The following is an 18,742-nucleotide window of genomic DNA, read 5'->3' on the forward strand; positions in this document are numbered from 1 at the left end:
AAAGTCCCATGTCCCTATTTGTCAGGTGATTCCTTGCACTGTCTCTTTATATGTAACCCCTGTGGTCTCTAGGTTTTGAGATATTGTCATTTTCACTTAAAGTAACCCTGATCCTATGTGTCCGTGGTCTTCAGTGTCTTAGTGGAGAGACCCTGGCTTCATTTGCTCAGTAAGAAGTTTGTGAATGTCTTAGGTCAGGGCTTCTGGAGCTAGGTGATGAAGTCAACCTGACAAATTAACCAGGCAGTAACCCTGTCCTTGTGGAGTTTCTCCCAGGGTGGGGGAACAGGAAGACAGAGAGGTAGGAAAATTGTGAAAGGCAGCATGTTGAATGAAGATTATTAGTAATATAGAAAAAAATAAATAAACCAGAAAAGAGAACTAAAAAAGGCTGGGGCCTTCATCTGATCAGCAGATTTTTTTAGGCAGCGTTCAGCCAAATATTATTAAATGGTATACAATTTTGGGACCTTTCTCAGCTCCCAGCTAAATATTATGAAGTGCTATGCAATTTTGGGACAAATTGCTCATTAAAGGGTGTATGATTTGGGGGAAGTGATATATTTCTTCGGGAAAAGTGTCCTGGCAGTGAGCACTATCACTAGAGTGCTTTCATTTTCGAGATCTCTCATCTTGTGATGAGTCCCGCTCACTGGTTGTGCCTGAGCAGCCTAACAGTGTATTCTAGGGATCCGAGGTTAGGCCCTGTTGTCTGGAATCTTCTACCCACAGAACTCCAGAATCTCTCATAGCACCTGTGGCCATGATTTTCCCTTGAGGGGACTGAACTTTCCACCCCTGTCAGGAACACCACTGTAAGATCAAAAGGCTTTGCTCAAAGGAAGTGTGCAACAGGAATGGGCTCAGTTGAACCGCTCAAATTTTTGGCTAAATTTTGTCAAAACAAACACAGCCCCAGAGACTTGTTCGGAATTCCAACAACTCCTTTGGGTCATTGGAAGTTCTTACCGTTGTGTTTTGGTAGCAGACTCAGTGAAGCTAAATTCCCCTCTAGCTTGAATGCAATCTGGTGCAGAACTATAATCTTCCGTGCTTCCAGGAGTCAAGTCTGAGAGAGGGGAAAGGACTCTGATAAGGCTTTTGGTTTCTACAAATCAAAGAGGAATAACCTAACCATCCAGTGACAACTTCAGAACTGAAATTAAAAAGATGGAGTCTAACAGGGAATAAAAATAAATATTACATTTGCTTTATTACTGTGAAAGAGATCTTCTGTGGTAGAATGATTTGATTGTAATGTATTCTGCCATAGTCTGTCTACAGGAGATGTATATTAACAAGAGATAAGAGATACATGATTTATTATGAAAGTGAGGGCTCAAGATTAGAAGGTAGCAGATTGTCCTAGTTACATTTCTGTTGCTATGATAAAATACCACCCCCCCCAAATACCCCAAAAAAGTGATTTAGGGAGAAGAGGCTGATTTCTGCCTACAGTTCCAGGGGAGTCACAGTGGCAGGAACTTGCATCCCCTCTGTAATCAAGAGCAGAGAAACAAATACATGCATACTGCTTGCTCGCTTGCCTTTGTTCAGCTCTATTTCTTGACTCTTAAATAGGTCAGGACCCCTTGCTTAGGGAATGGCGCCACCCACAGTAGGCTGGGTCTTCCTACATCAATGCCTTAATTGAGTCACTCCCCCCCAATGGAGACAGTCCTTAGTTGAGCTGTTCTTTTTGGTGAGTCCGGATTGTCTCAAGTTGACAATTAAAACTCACCATCACACATAACCTCAGACACAGAAAACGGTTAAGGAAACAGCTCCTCCTTAGCTCAGAAAATATGTGTGAGGAACTTTATAGTTTCCCTGATCCATGTGTTTCAAAGGAAGAGAAACAAAACCCCAGGGGAGCCTAACTCTGATGGTTTGGATTGTCAAATAAAACAACCAAAACCTTCCAAATGTAGGCACCTGAAATAAGCAAGTTGAACTTGAACTTCACCGTGGTGTCCCATTGGTAGAAGAGACTGGGTTATGTGCACCCAGCAGCACACATTACTGTCAGAAGTGGCATTTAAACTCGTCTTCTGCTACTAATTCAGCATTCTCGTTCCTGCACCACCTTGCATTTCTCTACCTTTCTTTAAACCTATCCTTAGGACAAAGTGGCATTTCACTTACTTTTAGGATGAAGTGTGATGCCATCCTCACAATTCCCACTGCGTCATGGGATGAAGACATGCTTCTGTGCCTTAGGGAGAGTTTTGCGCTTGGATTTCTTTTTGAGCACTTCTGTCATGGTTTGGGACTGAGTGCTTCTGTTGGTTTGGTTTCAGGTGGAGCAGGGGTTGATTCACTATGTTCATAACGGCAGTCAGGAGCTAACGGACAGTCTCACCGTCTTGGCCAGCAGCTCGGAGCTTGGGAAACAGAGTCTGCCTCAGACTCTTTTTGTGACTGTTGAGTCTGTAAATGACAAGGCTCCGGTGATAACAGCCAATAAAATCCTCCAGGTAAGTGCTGTGTGCTTTTGATTTACATAAGAACCTCAGGGCAACCAAATAGGTTTGGATTTATATCATTGCTATTGTAAAATAATGAGGCATATATATGACCATCCTTGTATGCTAACATGTCTCTGCTGTTTCAAAGAATCATTAGCTATTACTTGTCAATATCTTGTTGGATACTGTTGGAAGATAATAAAATTTATGTTTCCTTTGGATATATATTACTATGTACATTTTAATACATTTTTGTCATTTAAAAAATAGTATCAAATTAGCTCCCTCTTTCAGTTAGGTAACTAAAACTTGGGAAATGAGGTTCTGTTGGGGTTGGCTATGAGTTCTGACTTCTACTCTAACAATCTCCACTTGCTTTCTTCAGTGTGCTCTTTGGAGGAGGGATTTTAAACATCAACTATTTTTTAACTTATAGGGTGTTGTAGTTTGGTATCTAAATGGTGTTGGGGTTCCCAGGGCTCTGCTCATGCCAGGCAAATACTTTCTCTTGTTTTCTAAGTAGCAAGTGTCTAGCCCACCATGCCACAGGATGGCACAGCACATCACCATGTATGAGTAACCGTTGGTGCAAGCAGCAAAGGGCCTTTGTTGACAGTGGTGCCAGATAGGTGCCAGAGGAGCAGGAAGGGATAAAAGTGAAATCAGAAGCAGAAAACCTTGACCTCAATTTATGAAGCATTTCAGGACCTGTTAATCCACTGTGTAGCCAACACAGGGGCTAGTCTAGGTAGCAGGCCTTGTACTGTAGAAAAGGGCTCGAGTTTCAGTATTCATTATTGTTCGCTCCAGGCAATGGGACCCAGGAATACTCCCGTTAGTGCTTCAGGTGTCTTACAGCATGGCAAGTTCTCAGCCTCTGCCTTTCATGAGAAAGCACTTGTGCCGTTGGAATGTGTTAGTTTGGGTTTTCTTTCCGGTCTCACCCTGTTCTCGAATGCTATGTACGTACTGGCCAAGAGTCTAAACCTCCTATTTTCAGTTACTTCTGTCCCTCTCCCCCACACGGGCTCTTCCGAGAAGAGTCATCTGAGAAGTGACCGGTTAGCTACCGAGAGAAACTGTAGCTGTCAGTGGTGGTTAAACACTCCATAAATGTTTACATTTATTGAATGTTCACATAGTCCTGGTCCGTTCTATAACTGGTGTTGTTTTCATGGTCCGCCCAAGGAACTGCTGGGAACATTAAAGTGTAGTGTAGTCAGAAAGGAGGAGCGGCCTTGGAGTCTCTCCAGTTGGGTTCCTGCGCCACCATTCAGGATGATTCTGCTCAGAGAACACTGACTTTGTAGAGAGGGAAGATCTCTCAAGGACAGGACCTTTTTAAGGCGGCGGCGTGTGAGTTAGGGGAATGGAGGCCTCCCTAGGTGGGATTGGCGGAGACATTCAGAACTTGGCGTGCTGTGGCTAAGATTTTTTTTCAGGGAAACAAATAAAGCAAAATCAGCAGAGGGAAGCGGCACCCGGGGTGGAGTCCAGAGGAAACTAGGTCAGCTGGCGAGTGCTTTCCCAGTGAAGTCACGCAGGACACAGTGGATTGGCCCAGTGACTGTGACAGCTCTTGCAAAGTGGCTTCCACTACGAAGCTCAGTTAGTTGCCGAGTCGCCAAGATGTTTTCTGAGACCTGGCAGGTAGGCAGGCACCTTCTGCCTGGGAAGAACCCAAATCCCAGACCCCCCAGGAGAAAAGGAGGACTCCACCACAGACCACACTGCACAAACAATTTAGACAGGGGAGCCCCTGGTATCATTTGTGGGGCGTTTTAAGCCAGTGTACAAAACTAGCTACCAGCCTCAGGTACAAGCCTAGGGCTGGGCCCCAAGTGGACTTCTCTGAGAAGAAGAATCTGCCATTCACTCCTATGAACTCTTCTGGACAGGGTTATTAGATGATTCATGTGTATGCATATTAGTAAGAGGAGCCTTATTAGTCAAGGAGTATTCCATAACAGAGGTGATCAGTCTGAAGTAAGCTTGCTGTGAAAAACTTAGGGGAGTGTGGGAATAACTGGGGGGGGGTATAGAAAGAGAATGATATCAAATATCAGCTCCACGTTGAGGTTGATTTTTGAGCATAAGAACCCCTCAGCATGTTGCAATTTTGTTCTTTTGGTTTCCAGAGATAATACTGGGAAGTAGCCAGTATTTACAAGCCCCGCTTATGAAACAGGCTCAACTATAAATATATAAATGTATCACTTAACTGATTAAATAATTCCTCATTTAATTCTTTCAATCATTCTTGAAATCAAAGGAGGGTTACAATAAATATTTAAGGCAATGAAAGGGTAAGTCACTTGACAAATACCATACAGTTAGTAAAAGTGGGTTTGAGCCTGGGTAGTCTGAGCTCAGAGTCACACATTACACCTGCCATCCATAGTAGGAATTATCTGGAGGTTGCAGGTCATATGGTTCCAAATCAATATTTTAAAAATATGTTAAACAAAATATAATACACAGAACCAAAATACCTGGTGTCTAATACACCACACACACATACACACACACACACAGAGTTGATATGTAAAATGTACTAATTGCTTTGGGTAATTGAAAGGCATTAAGCTATGAAACTAGCAAAGACAGATATTTTTATATAAATGAGCAATGCCCCTCCACCTCTCTGTTTTTGGGGAAATGATCTTTGCGCATGTATGTATGTATATGTGTGTTTGGTGGATGTGCACGTGTCTGTGGAGAATAATGTCAAGTCAGCATTGAGTGTCTTTTTCCACCTCGTTTGTTTGTTGTTTATTTGAGATAGCGTCTTTCACTGGACTGACGCTCATCTGGACTAGCCTGGCTGGCTGACCTATAAGCACTAGGGATCCTCCCATCTTCACCCTCAGTGTTGGAATTATAGACACATGGCAGATAGACCTGACTTTCTGCATGGGTGTTGGGGATTGTCCATCGCTTCATGCTTGTGTGGCATGCACTTTACCCACTGAGTCATTGTCTGGTCCTGAAACTTTGTCTTTTATGGGCTGAGTCAATTTCTAGGGGCTCATCTCAATTCTCAACTCCTAGGAACTGATACCATAGGGTTATGACAAAGCTGTTCCCACCTATAACGACCTGCACCCTACTCTCCAAATACTGTCAGGATTTTTTACTACGTTAAGAGTCCTCTGTCTTCCAAGCAGGGAAGCCTGCCTCCTGTCCTCAGCTTTGAAGTCTCCTTCATCATTCCAGCCCTGTTATCCAAGGCAGGCCCACCTGCTCATTGCCCCTGCACATGGCCTTGCCCTTCCCAGCTAGAAAGTAGGCTTGGATAATGAGCAGTAGATATCTTCTTTCAAACCAACTCACTTTATGAACTGCTATGGTCATCCAAAGTCATGGTCACAAGGGAAGAAAATTAACAAATGACAAGTATTTAAATATCCCAAGGATAAGGGTAGAGTTTTGGGTATACACAGACACACAGACACACACACATACACAGTGAATAAAGTTGCCTAAAGGTTTCAGAACAATGTAGTTTTGTGCATTGAGGTTTTAAAGCATAATAATAATGTCTACAATCAATCTCGATCTAATTTCAACTAGAAAAGGAGCCAAAAAGCAGCCAGGACTGGATTTATTAACTTAGAAACCCTGTCTAGGCAGTTCATAGAATCTAAGATTTGCTATTATTTTCGGCCCCCCAATTATTTTTGTTTTCAAAATATTTCTGTCTTTCCCACTAGACTGTCTAGTAACGATGGCAGATTAGCATGGAAAGGCTAATTGTCTCGGTCATATTGCAGGGAGTTCCCTGACTCAATCGCCAATAATATTTAAGAATTGTTGGGTCTGTCAGCACTTTGGGAAGTGAATATGGAAAGCACATGCACTAAATTAAAATAACATTTAATTTAATTTAAATGTGCTACGAGAGCACATTTTCCAGGAGCAGATATGTAACTAGTTCTTCCCAAATTTAGGGGATCATTTCTGACAGTGTCATTTCTTCTCTGTAACTCAGAGCAATTCATTGGTGAAGGTAATGACCACTTCCCAGTCACAGTGGTAGCTAATAAAGTTGAAGAATCTGTTACAGGGCAAGACTCTTGGCAGAGAGAGAGAGAGAGAGAGAGAGAGAGAGAGAGAGAGAGAGAGAGAGAGAGAGAGAGAGAGAACAAGTAGCAGACTTCAGTTAACAGCCTGAGATCACAATGGCCAAGCACCATTGCTTCTTTTTTCACAGTTACAGTGAAGGAACCCAAGGACCTGGAGGAAACAGGAAAAGGACACAACTTCCCAGAAATGTTGGATTAAATGTAAGAGAGGAAGTGATGGGCTTAGGAGTGGGTTAGGAGGAGGCTACTCCTATAATGTGTCCATAGGCCTAGGTTGCAGTAGGGTGGGGTAGGGGCGGTAGAGAGATAGGACTTGACCAAGTAATAAAGTTAGTCAGAGACAGAATCTGAGACAGAGGCAAAATGTGATTCCCACAAGTCATCAGATTTATATTTTGTCTTGTTTTAAATCACATTTATTTATTTATTTGGGGCATGGGAGGGGGCATGCATGTTCACCAAACACAAGTATGGAGGCCGGAGGATAACTTCAGGAAGCTGAGATTTTTCTTCCAATGTATAGGTCCCAGGAATCACACTCAGGACCTCGGGGTTGGCATCAGGTGCCTTTACCTGCTGAGCCATCTCCCTGGCCCAGACTTTATGTCATCTCTTACCTCCAACCCACATTTTATTAAAACCTTCAGGTGATCTTATGTTGTCTTTCTCTTCTTACTCTTATCAGGGCCTGTAGATAAAAAGAATGTCTACTGGAGTCTGCTTTGGAGAAGGCCATGGGGGTGGTGGGAAGAGTTCGATGGCATCCTGGACTCTGGGTGGGAGTTCAGAGCCAAAGTCCAAGCATTACCTCTCTAGCTCAGCATTTGGGGGCATGCATTTCTCCTACAGAAACAAGACACAGCCTTAAATCCCCGGCCATTCGGGTGTGTTGCACGGCCGATGGTGGCATGGGCGGGACCATTTGTATTTCGACAAACCAGGCTCCAAGTTAGGCCATGCCAAGTGACTCCTTTATATTCTGATCTAAAATCCATTCTTAAGCGTGCCTATGTATTTAAGCATAAACAGTGATTTTTTTTTTAAATACAGGCCACATAAAATTCTGGCCACAAGGGGGCTTCATTTCCCCATTTTCCAAGTTTCTGTAATCGAATACTATAATGTGTTACCTTGTTTTTAACCCTAAAAATTGAACCATATAGTTATTTTTCCTGTTTGGCTTGGACTGGCTTTAGACGGTCCTAGGAATGAAGGACCCGTATGTGCTAGCCAAGAATTCTCCCCCTGAGCTACACCCTGGCAAGTACTTATCACCCTGAACTGTACTTATCACTCAAAGGAGCTTTACAACCAGCTGCAGTGGGAGAAGGGAAATGCCATGTCAGTTGCGGTCCTGGAGCGCCACCCAGAAGGGCAGCAAGTTCAGAACGCTTTGCACAACTCTCCTGAGATCTGAAACAAAGGGTGGGGTCTTCAAATGTTAGTATCACAACTTAGATGGCACTGGGTCATAGATAGACCCAGTATACCCCAGTAGGTTTAGCCATGGGTCAGCTGCACTTTCGTTTATGAGCAAAGGTGAGTTTGGATGGATTGCCACAGGTTCCAGTGTTGTTGTCTTTAGATACTTATTTTTTGAGCCTTGGATCATTTTCTAATCTGAATTCAAGCGTGAGGTCATTGCTGTGCTCTTCCCACCTATGTGGAGTTATTATGATCCAAAGCTGGGCACTGAACCACGCTGACCTTGAAGCAATGGGGTTGCTAATTGGACTGAACTGGATGTGAAGAGAAAGGAAGATCGGAGGGTGTTTTGTGTTGAGCGACAGGTTTTCCAGTTGTTTTGGAAGACGGTGTGTTCCCGTGGTGAAAGGGGAAGCCCTGTTCAGCCGTAAAGGGACTGCAGTGGAAAATGGGCTTGGGCAGGTTTTCTGTGCTCTTGATTGGAAAAAAAAAACAAGTGTTTACAGGTTATAGGAAAAGTAATGGTATCACATTCCCGAATCAGTTTTCATTTCTGAAGAAATAAAAATAAGCCACATGGAATGATTTAAAAATGTAAAATCTGAAACTGGAATGACTGGGCATGGTATTTTGTTAAACACACCGACTTACATATTTTATAGGAACTGTGACCTTTCCACAAGTTAAATGACTCTTGTGATTTGGACATTCCATTAATTTTGTGTTTCCGGTAGACATTAAAAAGTTGATGTCCTTAGGGTTTGAGGTCTTTCTTGGAAGCAGGTGTTGCCTTAGGGTAAACTGAGTCTCGGGCCTACTTTCCAGTTGGTCTCTATAGAGCTAGTCTTGGCAGGTCTGTGCCAAGCTGCCTCACACTGGCAAGGCCCCAAATGTGCCTTCAGACCTTCACCTTTCTTTTCCTGTAACTCTTGGACACCTGCAGTAGACTCCCAGAACCAAACCACTTCCCATCTTGCGGTGCCTTCAAGCCTCCTTTCTACCATTCTTTCTGGGGCCCTTGTGCCACCCACTGGCAGGTGTTCCTGCCTCTATAGACCATCATGGCTTTAGCCGGAAATTTTGTATGCCAGGTCAGGACTCTACTTGAATTCTCTTCCTGCCCTCAAGGACAAGCTGACATTTTGACAGTGTGTTTGACCGTCTCTTATGTTTTGGAACCTCTGTCTTCTTTACCTTGCTTCTTTTCTTCCTGCCCTAATGGCCTCTTCACTCCTCCTACCCCTGAGCTAACTCCAGTGTTTCCCATGCCATCTTCTTTTCCCACTCCTGAATATGCACATGTGTGCATGGCGTGGCTTCTCTTTCGCCCCATTCGGTCATCCTCCAACCAGCCTCCTGTTTTAACATCCACAGCCCAGAATCCCCTTACTACTTTGTCTTGTCTTTTTCATGGTGCAGTGACTTTATAACTCACTATGTTGCCCATTTCTTACTGTGCCTGTTGCCTCTTCTCTGTGTCCTCCTGTGCCCTCTGCTAAAGTAGGGGTCCCACAAGGACACCACTCCTTTGTTTCATCCACTGGCACAGTGCAAGTGTCTAAACTAGTTACTGGCTCATTGTAGATGAACAATCAGTTTGGTGAACGGTTGAGTTAAGTTGTTTAAGTAAAGTGCTTGCCATGCCAGTATGAGGACCTGGCTTTGGTCCCCAGAATCCGTATTAAAACACCAGACAGCTACGCCCCTGCATTTATAACCCCAGTGCAGGGGAAGTGAAGATGGACAGGTCCCTGGAGCTCTCTGGACAGTTAGCCCAAGGCTAATTTCTGAGCCCCGTGTCAGTGAGAGACCACTGAAAAGCAAACAAAGTACTGACCCTGAAGAAAGACACCTGAGGTTTTCCTCTGCCCTCCCCAGGCTTGTGCACACACACTGTACCTGCATGCACACGAATATGCATACACATGTGCACACGCGTGTGTGTGCGCGCACACATACACCTGAACACACACACACCGTGGAAGAGATGGGCATGAGGAGAGAGCAAGAGACAGAGAGAGATGTGTAGACAATGTATAAGGTTTTAACATAAGAGGAAGCCGCCATGTTTCTCAGCTAGGGCTACAGCTGTGAACTATTACTACAGCAAACAGCACAAGAACAAAGAAACCAGACCCTTGTTTTCATGTAAGACAGAATAAAGGGCGTAGCAAATGTGCAATGTACATTTTTCCTCCTCAACCATTAAAAGCTGGTGACACCATTGGCTACTGAAAGCAATGTGTAGGTATCCTCAAAGCAACCTAACGAAGTCAACACTGCATGGTCTGAGATTCTGTATGGTGAATTTAGCATGTTCAGCACACAGGGTGCTTTGTAACCATTGGCTCTATAGTTAGATATACATCAGTTCATATGCATTGTTGGGTAATTAATGTTGAGTAAATACTGAATATTTTACTCTAGATTGTTGGCCCCAGACATGTACATGGCACATAGATATACATGTAGGTAAAACACCTATATGTATAAAATTAAAAATTTAAAAAGCAAATCCATTCTTTAAAAACTCCAGTGGACTGGTTTAGTTGTTTTTCGTCTTTTTACATGGGGCCCAGGATCGTGACTATGTGGGGAGACTGGAATTGGTTCTCTTCTGTTTCAGGTGTGGGTGAATTCTATCACTGAGATAACCAGAGATGACTTATGTGCTGAAGATGGGGACTCTCCCCCACAGGACTTGGTCTACTGGGTCACTCCTCCCAGCAACGGGCACCTGGCTCTCAAGTCCGTTCCTGGCAGAAGCATTCAGAATTTCACTCAGGCGCAAATTGATGAGGGTCACCTCGTGTTTGTGCACTCTGGTAAGTCACAGGGCAGAGCAGGGTCAAGTGCATGTGCTCTGAGTAGCGAGTGATGCGGCTGTCATACCTAAGAGGTAAGTTCGTGCAGAGCAGGCACAAGAACACGTGCTCTGAGCAAGCAGCGAGTGATGCAGCCATCATACCTAAAAGTTAAGTCCTTGCAGAGCAGGCTCAAGAACACGTGCTCTGAGCAGTGAGTGATGCGGCCGTCATATTTAAGAGCTAAGTCCTTGCAGAGTAGGGTCAAGAACACACGTGCTCTGAGCAGGGAGTGATGCAGCCATCATACCTAAGAGGTAAGTCCGTGCCGAGCAGAGTCAAGAACACATGCTCTGAGCAGCGAGTGATGCGGCCGTCATACCTAAGAGCTACTGACTGAAAAACCACAGGATGCAAAAACTTCCCAAGCTCTGTGATTTTTAAAGAACATATTTAGGAAAGCTAATAAAACCACTGGAGCCTGCACATGCCTCCCCCGAGGCTTACTCGGGAGGGCAGGTAAGGTCAGTTCCCTTCCGTGAGAGCCGTTCCTCCCACTCCACTCACAGGCATAGCATCTCTCTGTGACTCTCTGCTCTTGCCCTGACTGTGAGACTAGCGTAGGTTGAGTTGGACCTCTGCTTTTTACCTCCCTTCCACAAGACAGTATAAAAATTCTAAGAAAGGGCAGGGTCTCTTCTATCCTTAGCCCCTCGAGCAGCAACTAGAACATAGGAGATGTTTCATAAATAAAACTATTTTGAACAAATGAAATAATTTTGAACACCAACTCTGTACCAGGTAATAACATTCTAGATGCTGGGGTCCATTAGTGAACAAAGCAGCTTTTGTACTAGGGTTGTATTCATGAATGAATGTGTGTCACTGTATTTATGAGGTCCTGATGTTGGTTGGGGGCCCTTTCTGCTCCCTGTTAGTCATCAATGAATCAATCCCAACAACATTTGCTGAAAAGGTGGCCCAGGAACTTGGCCAGGCTGGCCTGGTTTTGTCATAAGTCTGTCCTTGTCAATGGACCAGGATGGGCAGCAGCTGGAAGGAGGCATTGGAAAGGAGCATAGGAACACATAGCCTGAAAGCTTAAATCACATCTTTTCCCTGGTTCCTTTAAACTGTCTTCTTTGAGAATGTAGTAAAGACAAGAAAGATAAGACACCTAAACTCAGCGGCAGTGATGTCCCGATGATCTGTGCATCTACACACAGCTGCCGGAAGAATCTGAAACACAGTTGAGCATACGGATGCTCTTGTGTAGTGGTCACAGACTGGAGTCGGGGACTGGGGGGCTTAGATTTATTTCAACACTCTTAAACCTCTTCCATTTGTCAGGCAGCACAGGAGGTGTGGTCACACTGAATATGTCATTTCCCAAGTGCTCCTCAATCCTCTGAGCCATACAGAGTCATGACCCCATTTTTGAGATGAAAAAACCTACAGCTGGGAAAGGCTCAGGGTGGCCTGCCCCCCAAGCTGCTCTTTCTCCCCCGAAGGGCATGGCGGGTAAGGAGACAGGGTTCCCATTTGCAATGAAGAACAGAAACGACAGTAAGCTCTCTGGGTTGATTGACTTGTCAGCTACCAGGTCAATATTTGCTTTTAGTAGCTAGAGAAAATAGCTTCTTTTAAAAAAAGAAGAAGAGGAGGAGGAAAAGGGAGAAGGAGAAGAAGGAGGAGGAGGAGGAGGAGGAGGAGGGAGGAGGAGGGGGAGGAGGAGGAGGAGGAGAAGGAAAGAGGAGGAGGAGGAAGAAGAGAAGGAGGAGGAAGAGAAGGAGAAGGAAAAGGAGGTAAAGGCTAGGATAACATGGGGGCTAATTCTTTATAATTATATTTCCTAAGTGGACATTGAGACAGGCTAATTCTCGAAGTGACTGGTGCCCAGCTGCAGATGCCTCTGTTGCTGGAACCAGCTGTCCGTCTGTCCATCACCAGCCCCAAACAAAGGGGAAGGATTAATTAATCTTGCTTAGCATCTTACATTTGCAAAGTGCCCTGCTCTAATCTAATCCACCAGTCCGTACAGCAACGTAAGTGGTTTTGATGCAGCAAAGATGTCTGCAGCCAGGGACTCTCCATCCCTGGCCCTCCTGAGAGTACCTTTGGGAAAACTCGGAGCTCTGCCACGGAGAATCCACAAAGCTCCTTATGTGTCTGCTTCCTTCCTGGTCCTATTTAGTGTTTAGGTCCGACGCTGTCTGACAGTCTGTATTTGTTTTAATATCTTCTAGTTCCGCCCCTGTTTTGTTTCTGAATTCATAAGGCACTTAAAGAATTTCTAGTGGTAGAAGGCACTCTCTTTAATTTTGTGTTTCATTAAGTACAACTTTGAAAAGTTATTTCTGGTAAAGCAAGCAAATGCACAACAATTGATTGTGAACCCTGTTAGGAGTTAGGCACACCCTGTGCCTTATTCTTTCCTGGACTCTGTCTCTTTCATAGTGACCTATGAATATGCTCTCTAAAAAAAAGCCAAAACACTACCGGTAAACATTCTAGTGAGGATTTGGGGCCTCCTAGTGAGTTTTGCTTACCTAAGAGGTAAAAGATGTCAAGTATCAACCGACCTCCTGTCAATCTGTGTTAATGAGGAAGTAGTTGTACATTACTGCAGTCTGACCATATAGCCTTCCTTGCCTTATTTTCCCCTGGGCAACAAAGATACATTCTACCTAGTATATTCTGTAAGGGCATGTAGGCTTTTAATTTACTGCTAGATGGACGTTTTCAAAAAGTGGTGTGGATGTGGCCACCAGTCTCCCTGAGTAGAGACTGGTAAAGCACCGTGGGGAATTGGATCGATGCTGGTCCATCTCCACTTCAGCGATGTACATAAGTTAATTTTCCACTTTACTGGCATTACTAATCTCGGACAGAGGAGAGAATGTGATCTCCTTGCAGATCCTTAACAAAAGTGAGGCCAGGTCTCTCCCTTCCTTCTCTTTGCACTCAGAATATGGTTAGCTTGACTTGGATATTTATTTGTTAATTTCTCTTATCTTTTAAGATTATAGTATAATTATATAATATTCCCCTACCCATTTCTCCCTTCCAAACCTCCCATATACCTTTTCCAACTCCCTTTCAAGTTAATAGCCCCTTTTTTTCATTGTTGCGTGCATGTGTGTATGTTTGTGTTTATGTTTTCAGGGCTGGTTGATTGGTATTGGGTAGCCAGTGAGTGTGTTCTTCCCTGGGAAAGTCTGTTTCTGCAGCTCTCAGGATTTGTGTTGCCTACAGTTCCTTGTGCAGGGTTGAGCTGGAATCTTCCCACTCTCTCTTTTGCATATTCCATTAAAAAGTGTGGTGATTTGTAGCAGTTGTAAGATGCTAAATATCCCCTTCCCTTAAATTTTCATTTTCAGTATAAAGCTTTCTCAAGATTTCAAAAATTATTTGTGTGGTTATAGACATATGATACTTTATTGATATGGATTGATTTCAAAATAATAAAATACAGGTGATGAGCATTTTTTTTAATTTTCAAAAATTTCTCAGTGGTAACATCTGTGCTTTGCTTTAATGTGTCAGAGGTCAAGGGAATCTGCCTTTTAACCTTTATAGATGAGTCTTAACTTTGTTTCTTGTCAATAATGCAATTAAGTATCACTCAAAGTCAGGGACACAGTTTGAGAAATGATTTCATCAGTGTGCAGACACTGTGGAGCATCCTTACACAAACTAAACAGGCTGTGACATCTCTGGGGGTGATGGAGTCTATGGGACCACAGTCCTACAGGCTGTCTGTTGTGAATCCAAATGTATGTGGTATGCAACAGGATTTGATTTAGTGAGCTCAACGGCTCATTCACACACTACAAATTGCTATGGCTTACTTGCAGGGGACCATGGAGGAAGATGGGGTGAAGGTAGGTGACTTTTTCAGGATAATCAAACTGACCAGAGTGTATGTTCTTCTTTTGAAGGAGCAATGTCAGGAGGCTTTAATTTCCAGGTTACTGATGGTTTGAATTTTGCACCTCGGCAAATCTTTAGCGTCACTGCCCAAGCTCTGATCATTAGCTTGGAAGTCAACAGAGGATTGAGCATCTTCCCAGGTAAGAGGCTTAGGGAGTGTTTGGAGATGGTGGTGGAGTGTTTTCCTATCTATTCATTCAGAAACCCCACGTGTATGGCATAAAGTGATGCCCCTTACTGTGGAAGGACTCTAGCTACCTCTATTAAGTCCCCGTCCCCACAGAATTCCAGCAGAAATTTGACAGCAGCAAGGCAAGGCTGGCACTCTGCTACCTTTCCGTCTCTCCCCTCGCCTCTTCCCTGGAGAGGAAGGACTGGAACAGGGCAGTGTGAAGGATTCATGGGAGGGGCTGTCTTTACTATCTTTGTACTTCCCCCTCCTATAGGGTCCTTACAGACCCCAAATCTCTATTATTTATGCATTTGGAGCTCAACTCCCTTTGCCCAGGCTGGTCTTGAACAGGTGACCTTGCACTCCTCATCTCCCCACCTGTTCCCCAAGAGCTGGAATTACAGGCTTGCATTACCATGCCTAGTTTACACGTTCCTGGGAACAGAACCAGGGCCTTGTGTATGCTAAGCAAGCACTCACCAGCTGAACCTCATCCCTGTCTCTAACTTTCCTCAGACTTATTTGCATTATGAATAGGAAGGTCATCTGCAGCACCTGGGGCCTGCCTGTGTTTTCTGTTAGTGCTGGCTTTGAGTGGCTGTTTGCCAATAATCTAAGCCAGACTGATACAGAAGAAGCTGTGACCCACTATGGCAAACAGTTTTAGGAAAGGGGAAAGATTTGCACAATGGCAAGGGAGAGAGAGAGAGAGAGAGAGAGAGAGAGAGAGAGAGAGAGAGAGAGAGAGAGAGTGCTGGGGTTCGTTATTTCCAATAAAACACAGACGGAAACATAACATTTCAAGATGGCCTGAATGTTGGGAAAAAGGAAAGGCTAGGGCAGTCCTGCACTTTATAACCTATTTAAAGGACAGACATTAACAATCAAATACAGATGGAAAAAAACAGACATCAGCAATCTAATATAGAAGGAAAAGGACCCTGGTGATCTTATTAATTATGGTCCAGCTAGCCAGCAATCCTAAATATAGCAGCAGTGCCTGCCTCTCACTTTATACAAATTGCATGCAAGTCTCCGGACTGGGACTGGATCATCTAAAATGTTTTTAGCTTTATGTATTTTGTTTTATGTGTATGGGTGTTTTGCTTGTATGTTTGTCTATGCACCATATGTATGCCTGTGCCTGCGGAGGTCAGAACAAGGCATCAGATGCTCTGGAATGGAATTGGGGTAACAGAGAGTTGTGAGTCACCATGTGGGTGCTGGGAACTACTGAGCCATCTTGTTTCCTTTTTTAAAATCTTAGTTGGTCTTAAAGTGGAACTAGCTTGGGATCCACAGGGCTGGAGGCTGCACCAGTATTTCAGTGCTTATGAGCCAGGTAATATGTTCTTGGGAAGCTGGCAGGCTCTGTGACTTAAAGAGGAAAGAATACAAATTGCCAGCAATGGGTGGAGTGAGCCCTCCTGCTTCCAAAGCTGACTTCAAGGAAAATGACACTTGTCCGCTGTTATTCTTACAATAACTACTGGATGTCTTGTTAGTTGATATTGTGATGGTGGCCATGCTGAGGGCTAAACTAGGCAGCCCTCTGCCACCGAGCGGCATCCCCAGCCCTTCAGTGTTCATTTTTAGGTTCTACACTTCCTCAGCTTTTAAGTTTGTGGAAAGAACCTTTCCAAACGCAGCAAGGGATATGTCACCTAGGATTCTTCTATTAGAAAACACCATTTTTTCCATGCTCTGCGAATTTTCTCTCCGAGTAAGTCTGAAACTCTACAATTTCCCCTTCCCCCAAGGCAATTAGGAAGTCATTTAGTGTTTTAAAAAAACTAATAATCGGCTACATTTCAGTAATCGGAAAAACATGGTAATCTATTTTTAAAACTCCAAAGCTAGGGCAATTGTGGCTGCTGCAAAAGATTAAGTACCTTTCATCTAGCTCAGCATCGTCTGGTTTAATAATTAATGACAGCCGTATTAGCGGAAAGACAGAGACACTAGCTTCTACACTTCTGAGTCTCTGGTGAATGTTTTACCGAATCACTGCAGCCGGAAAAAATATATTAAAGCAGCCAAATTCCTTTTTGACCTTCGGAAGATCATATAAAACTTACAGGTTTTACAGCCTTCTGTGCATTATTGGCCACAGTCCTGGTAACTGTTTCTTTTTCCAGCAAGTCTTACATCAACCGCAGCCCAGCCCCTGTGTGTCTCAGAGCTCCCTGCTGGAACTCAGTTGTTGGCCTCACTTTCCCAAGCCCTCCCTGCCCTTTTAGATCAGTTGATATTCTTAGTTGCCTGCGTCTCCACCCTGCCTTGTTTCCTGCTCCAGCTAATGGCCAGGAGGAAGGAGGAGAAATCTTCATATCCATTCCTCTTGAGTGGCAGGGATGTGTGATGGAATCTCCTAGCTGTGGTACCCCTAGTCCTAGAGTTCAGGTGGACCTTCTGGCTCCCCTGTTTCATACTGTTCTTCCTGCAATAGCTTTCCCAAGTAGCAGGGGATACCAGCTGTATATTAGAGTTACCTAGGATGACCACGATCCCTGTGGTTTTGTCCCCTTATCCCCTTTCTAGGGATCCACCTAACCTTGCTCCGCAGGGCTTCTTCAGCAGTGCCCTGAGGCTCTTTGTCCCCACTGCTGTGTGAAGCTGTAAGGTGATGATCAATGCCACGTTCTGTATCTGCCTTGAGAGTTCCCATCCTCAGCTTGCTATGCCATGTCCCTTGAAGGGCAAAGAGGCATGCTGCATCTTGCCCCTGGCTATGATGTAAGAGATCCTATGCCAGCTATTACAGAACCTTGAGTTCAAAACTTCCATATTCTCAAATCCCAGGGGCAAGTCTGTTGTTTTGTAGAAGCATGGTTTATTTTAGGGCTGTTGCAGGAGTAAAAATCTATTCCTATTATAGGCTGGACGTTCAGCTGCTGATACTTAGATTTTTAATTACCACATTGGGTTATTATAAAAAATTTAAGTGAAATGGTATATATGGAACACAGCTTTTGAACATCCCCATTGGCAGGTGAAAGACACGAGGCTCAGGAGGTCTCAGCGTCACATAGCTGACAGAAGTCAAGCCCTATAGGCAGTGCAGCAATTCTGCTCCCAGATCTAGAGCTTGTATTCAGCAGCTCCTCTCCTGTATGTGTGGGGCAGCATCCCAGGGTGTCTCCTGTAGAAATGTCAGTTCCCTGGGAGAGGGACATCGGAGTAGATGTTCATTTTGTTTCCCAAGCATTCTGATATATTGACACATGTACGAGAGAGAGAGAGAGAGAGAGAGAGAGAGAGAGAGAGAGAGAGAGAGAGAGAGAGAAGATACACAACAAGTTAATAGCCACAACAATGTAGCAATGTCCCATGTTTTAATCTCCTTGGTTGGTGAAGTATTGCAACCTGGCCTAAATTAGTAACAACTCCCCAAAAAGGAAATTAAATTAAACCTTTAAGAAATTTAATTCACATCTGGTCCACACCATACCATTTGAATTTCCTTTGTAGTTCATCAGACTTGGAAGTTTCTGTGCTGGCTCCTGTGTACACTCAGCCCTGGCTTGATACTTATACAAAACAAATATTAATTAGAGTACATAGGATGTGAATGCTTTCAGACTCACTATCACGTCTATGCTTTGCCAAATCTGCATGTCAGTTTTCGTTGTTTGTTTGTTTTTTGTTTTGGTTTTAATTTTTAGAGAAAGGATTTCTCTATGTCGCTTTGGCTGTCTGGAACTCACTCTGTAGACCAGACTGGCCTCGAACTCACAGAGATCTACCTGCTTCTGCCTCCTGAGTGCTAGGATTAAAGGCCTGCGCCACCACCACCCAGCAAAATCAGTTTTTAACAGTCACTCTAAAATATTTTTTGTGAACTTAGTAAAATAG

The 18,742-nt window shown here is 44.0% G+C and overlaps 1 protein-coding gene across 1 annotated transcript in view; it reads left to right on the top strand.

The window, feature by feature from the left end:
- LOC106143725 (chondroitin sulfate proteoglycan 4-like) overlaps positions 1 to 18,742 on the top strand; it is a 57,555-nt gene that overhangs the window by 19,902 nt on the left and 18,911 nt on the right. Inside the window, 3 exon segments of the mRNA XM_013349784.2 lie at positions 2,301 to 2,477; positions 10,605 to 10,803; positions 14,724 to 14,855. Of these exon segments, the coding sequence (XP_013205238.2) occupies positions 2,301 to 2,477; positions 10,605 to 10,803; positions 14,724 to 14,855 (508 nt within the window).

This window comes from Microtus ochrogaster, chromosome 19, assembly GCF_000317375.1.
Source record: "Microtus ochrogaster isolate Prairie Vole_2 chromosome 19, MicOch1.0, whole genome shotgun sequence".
Taxonomy (NCBI): domain Eukaryota; kingdom Metazoa; phylum Chordata; class Mammalia; order Rodentia; family Cricetidae; genus Microtus; species Microtus ochrogaster.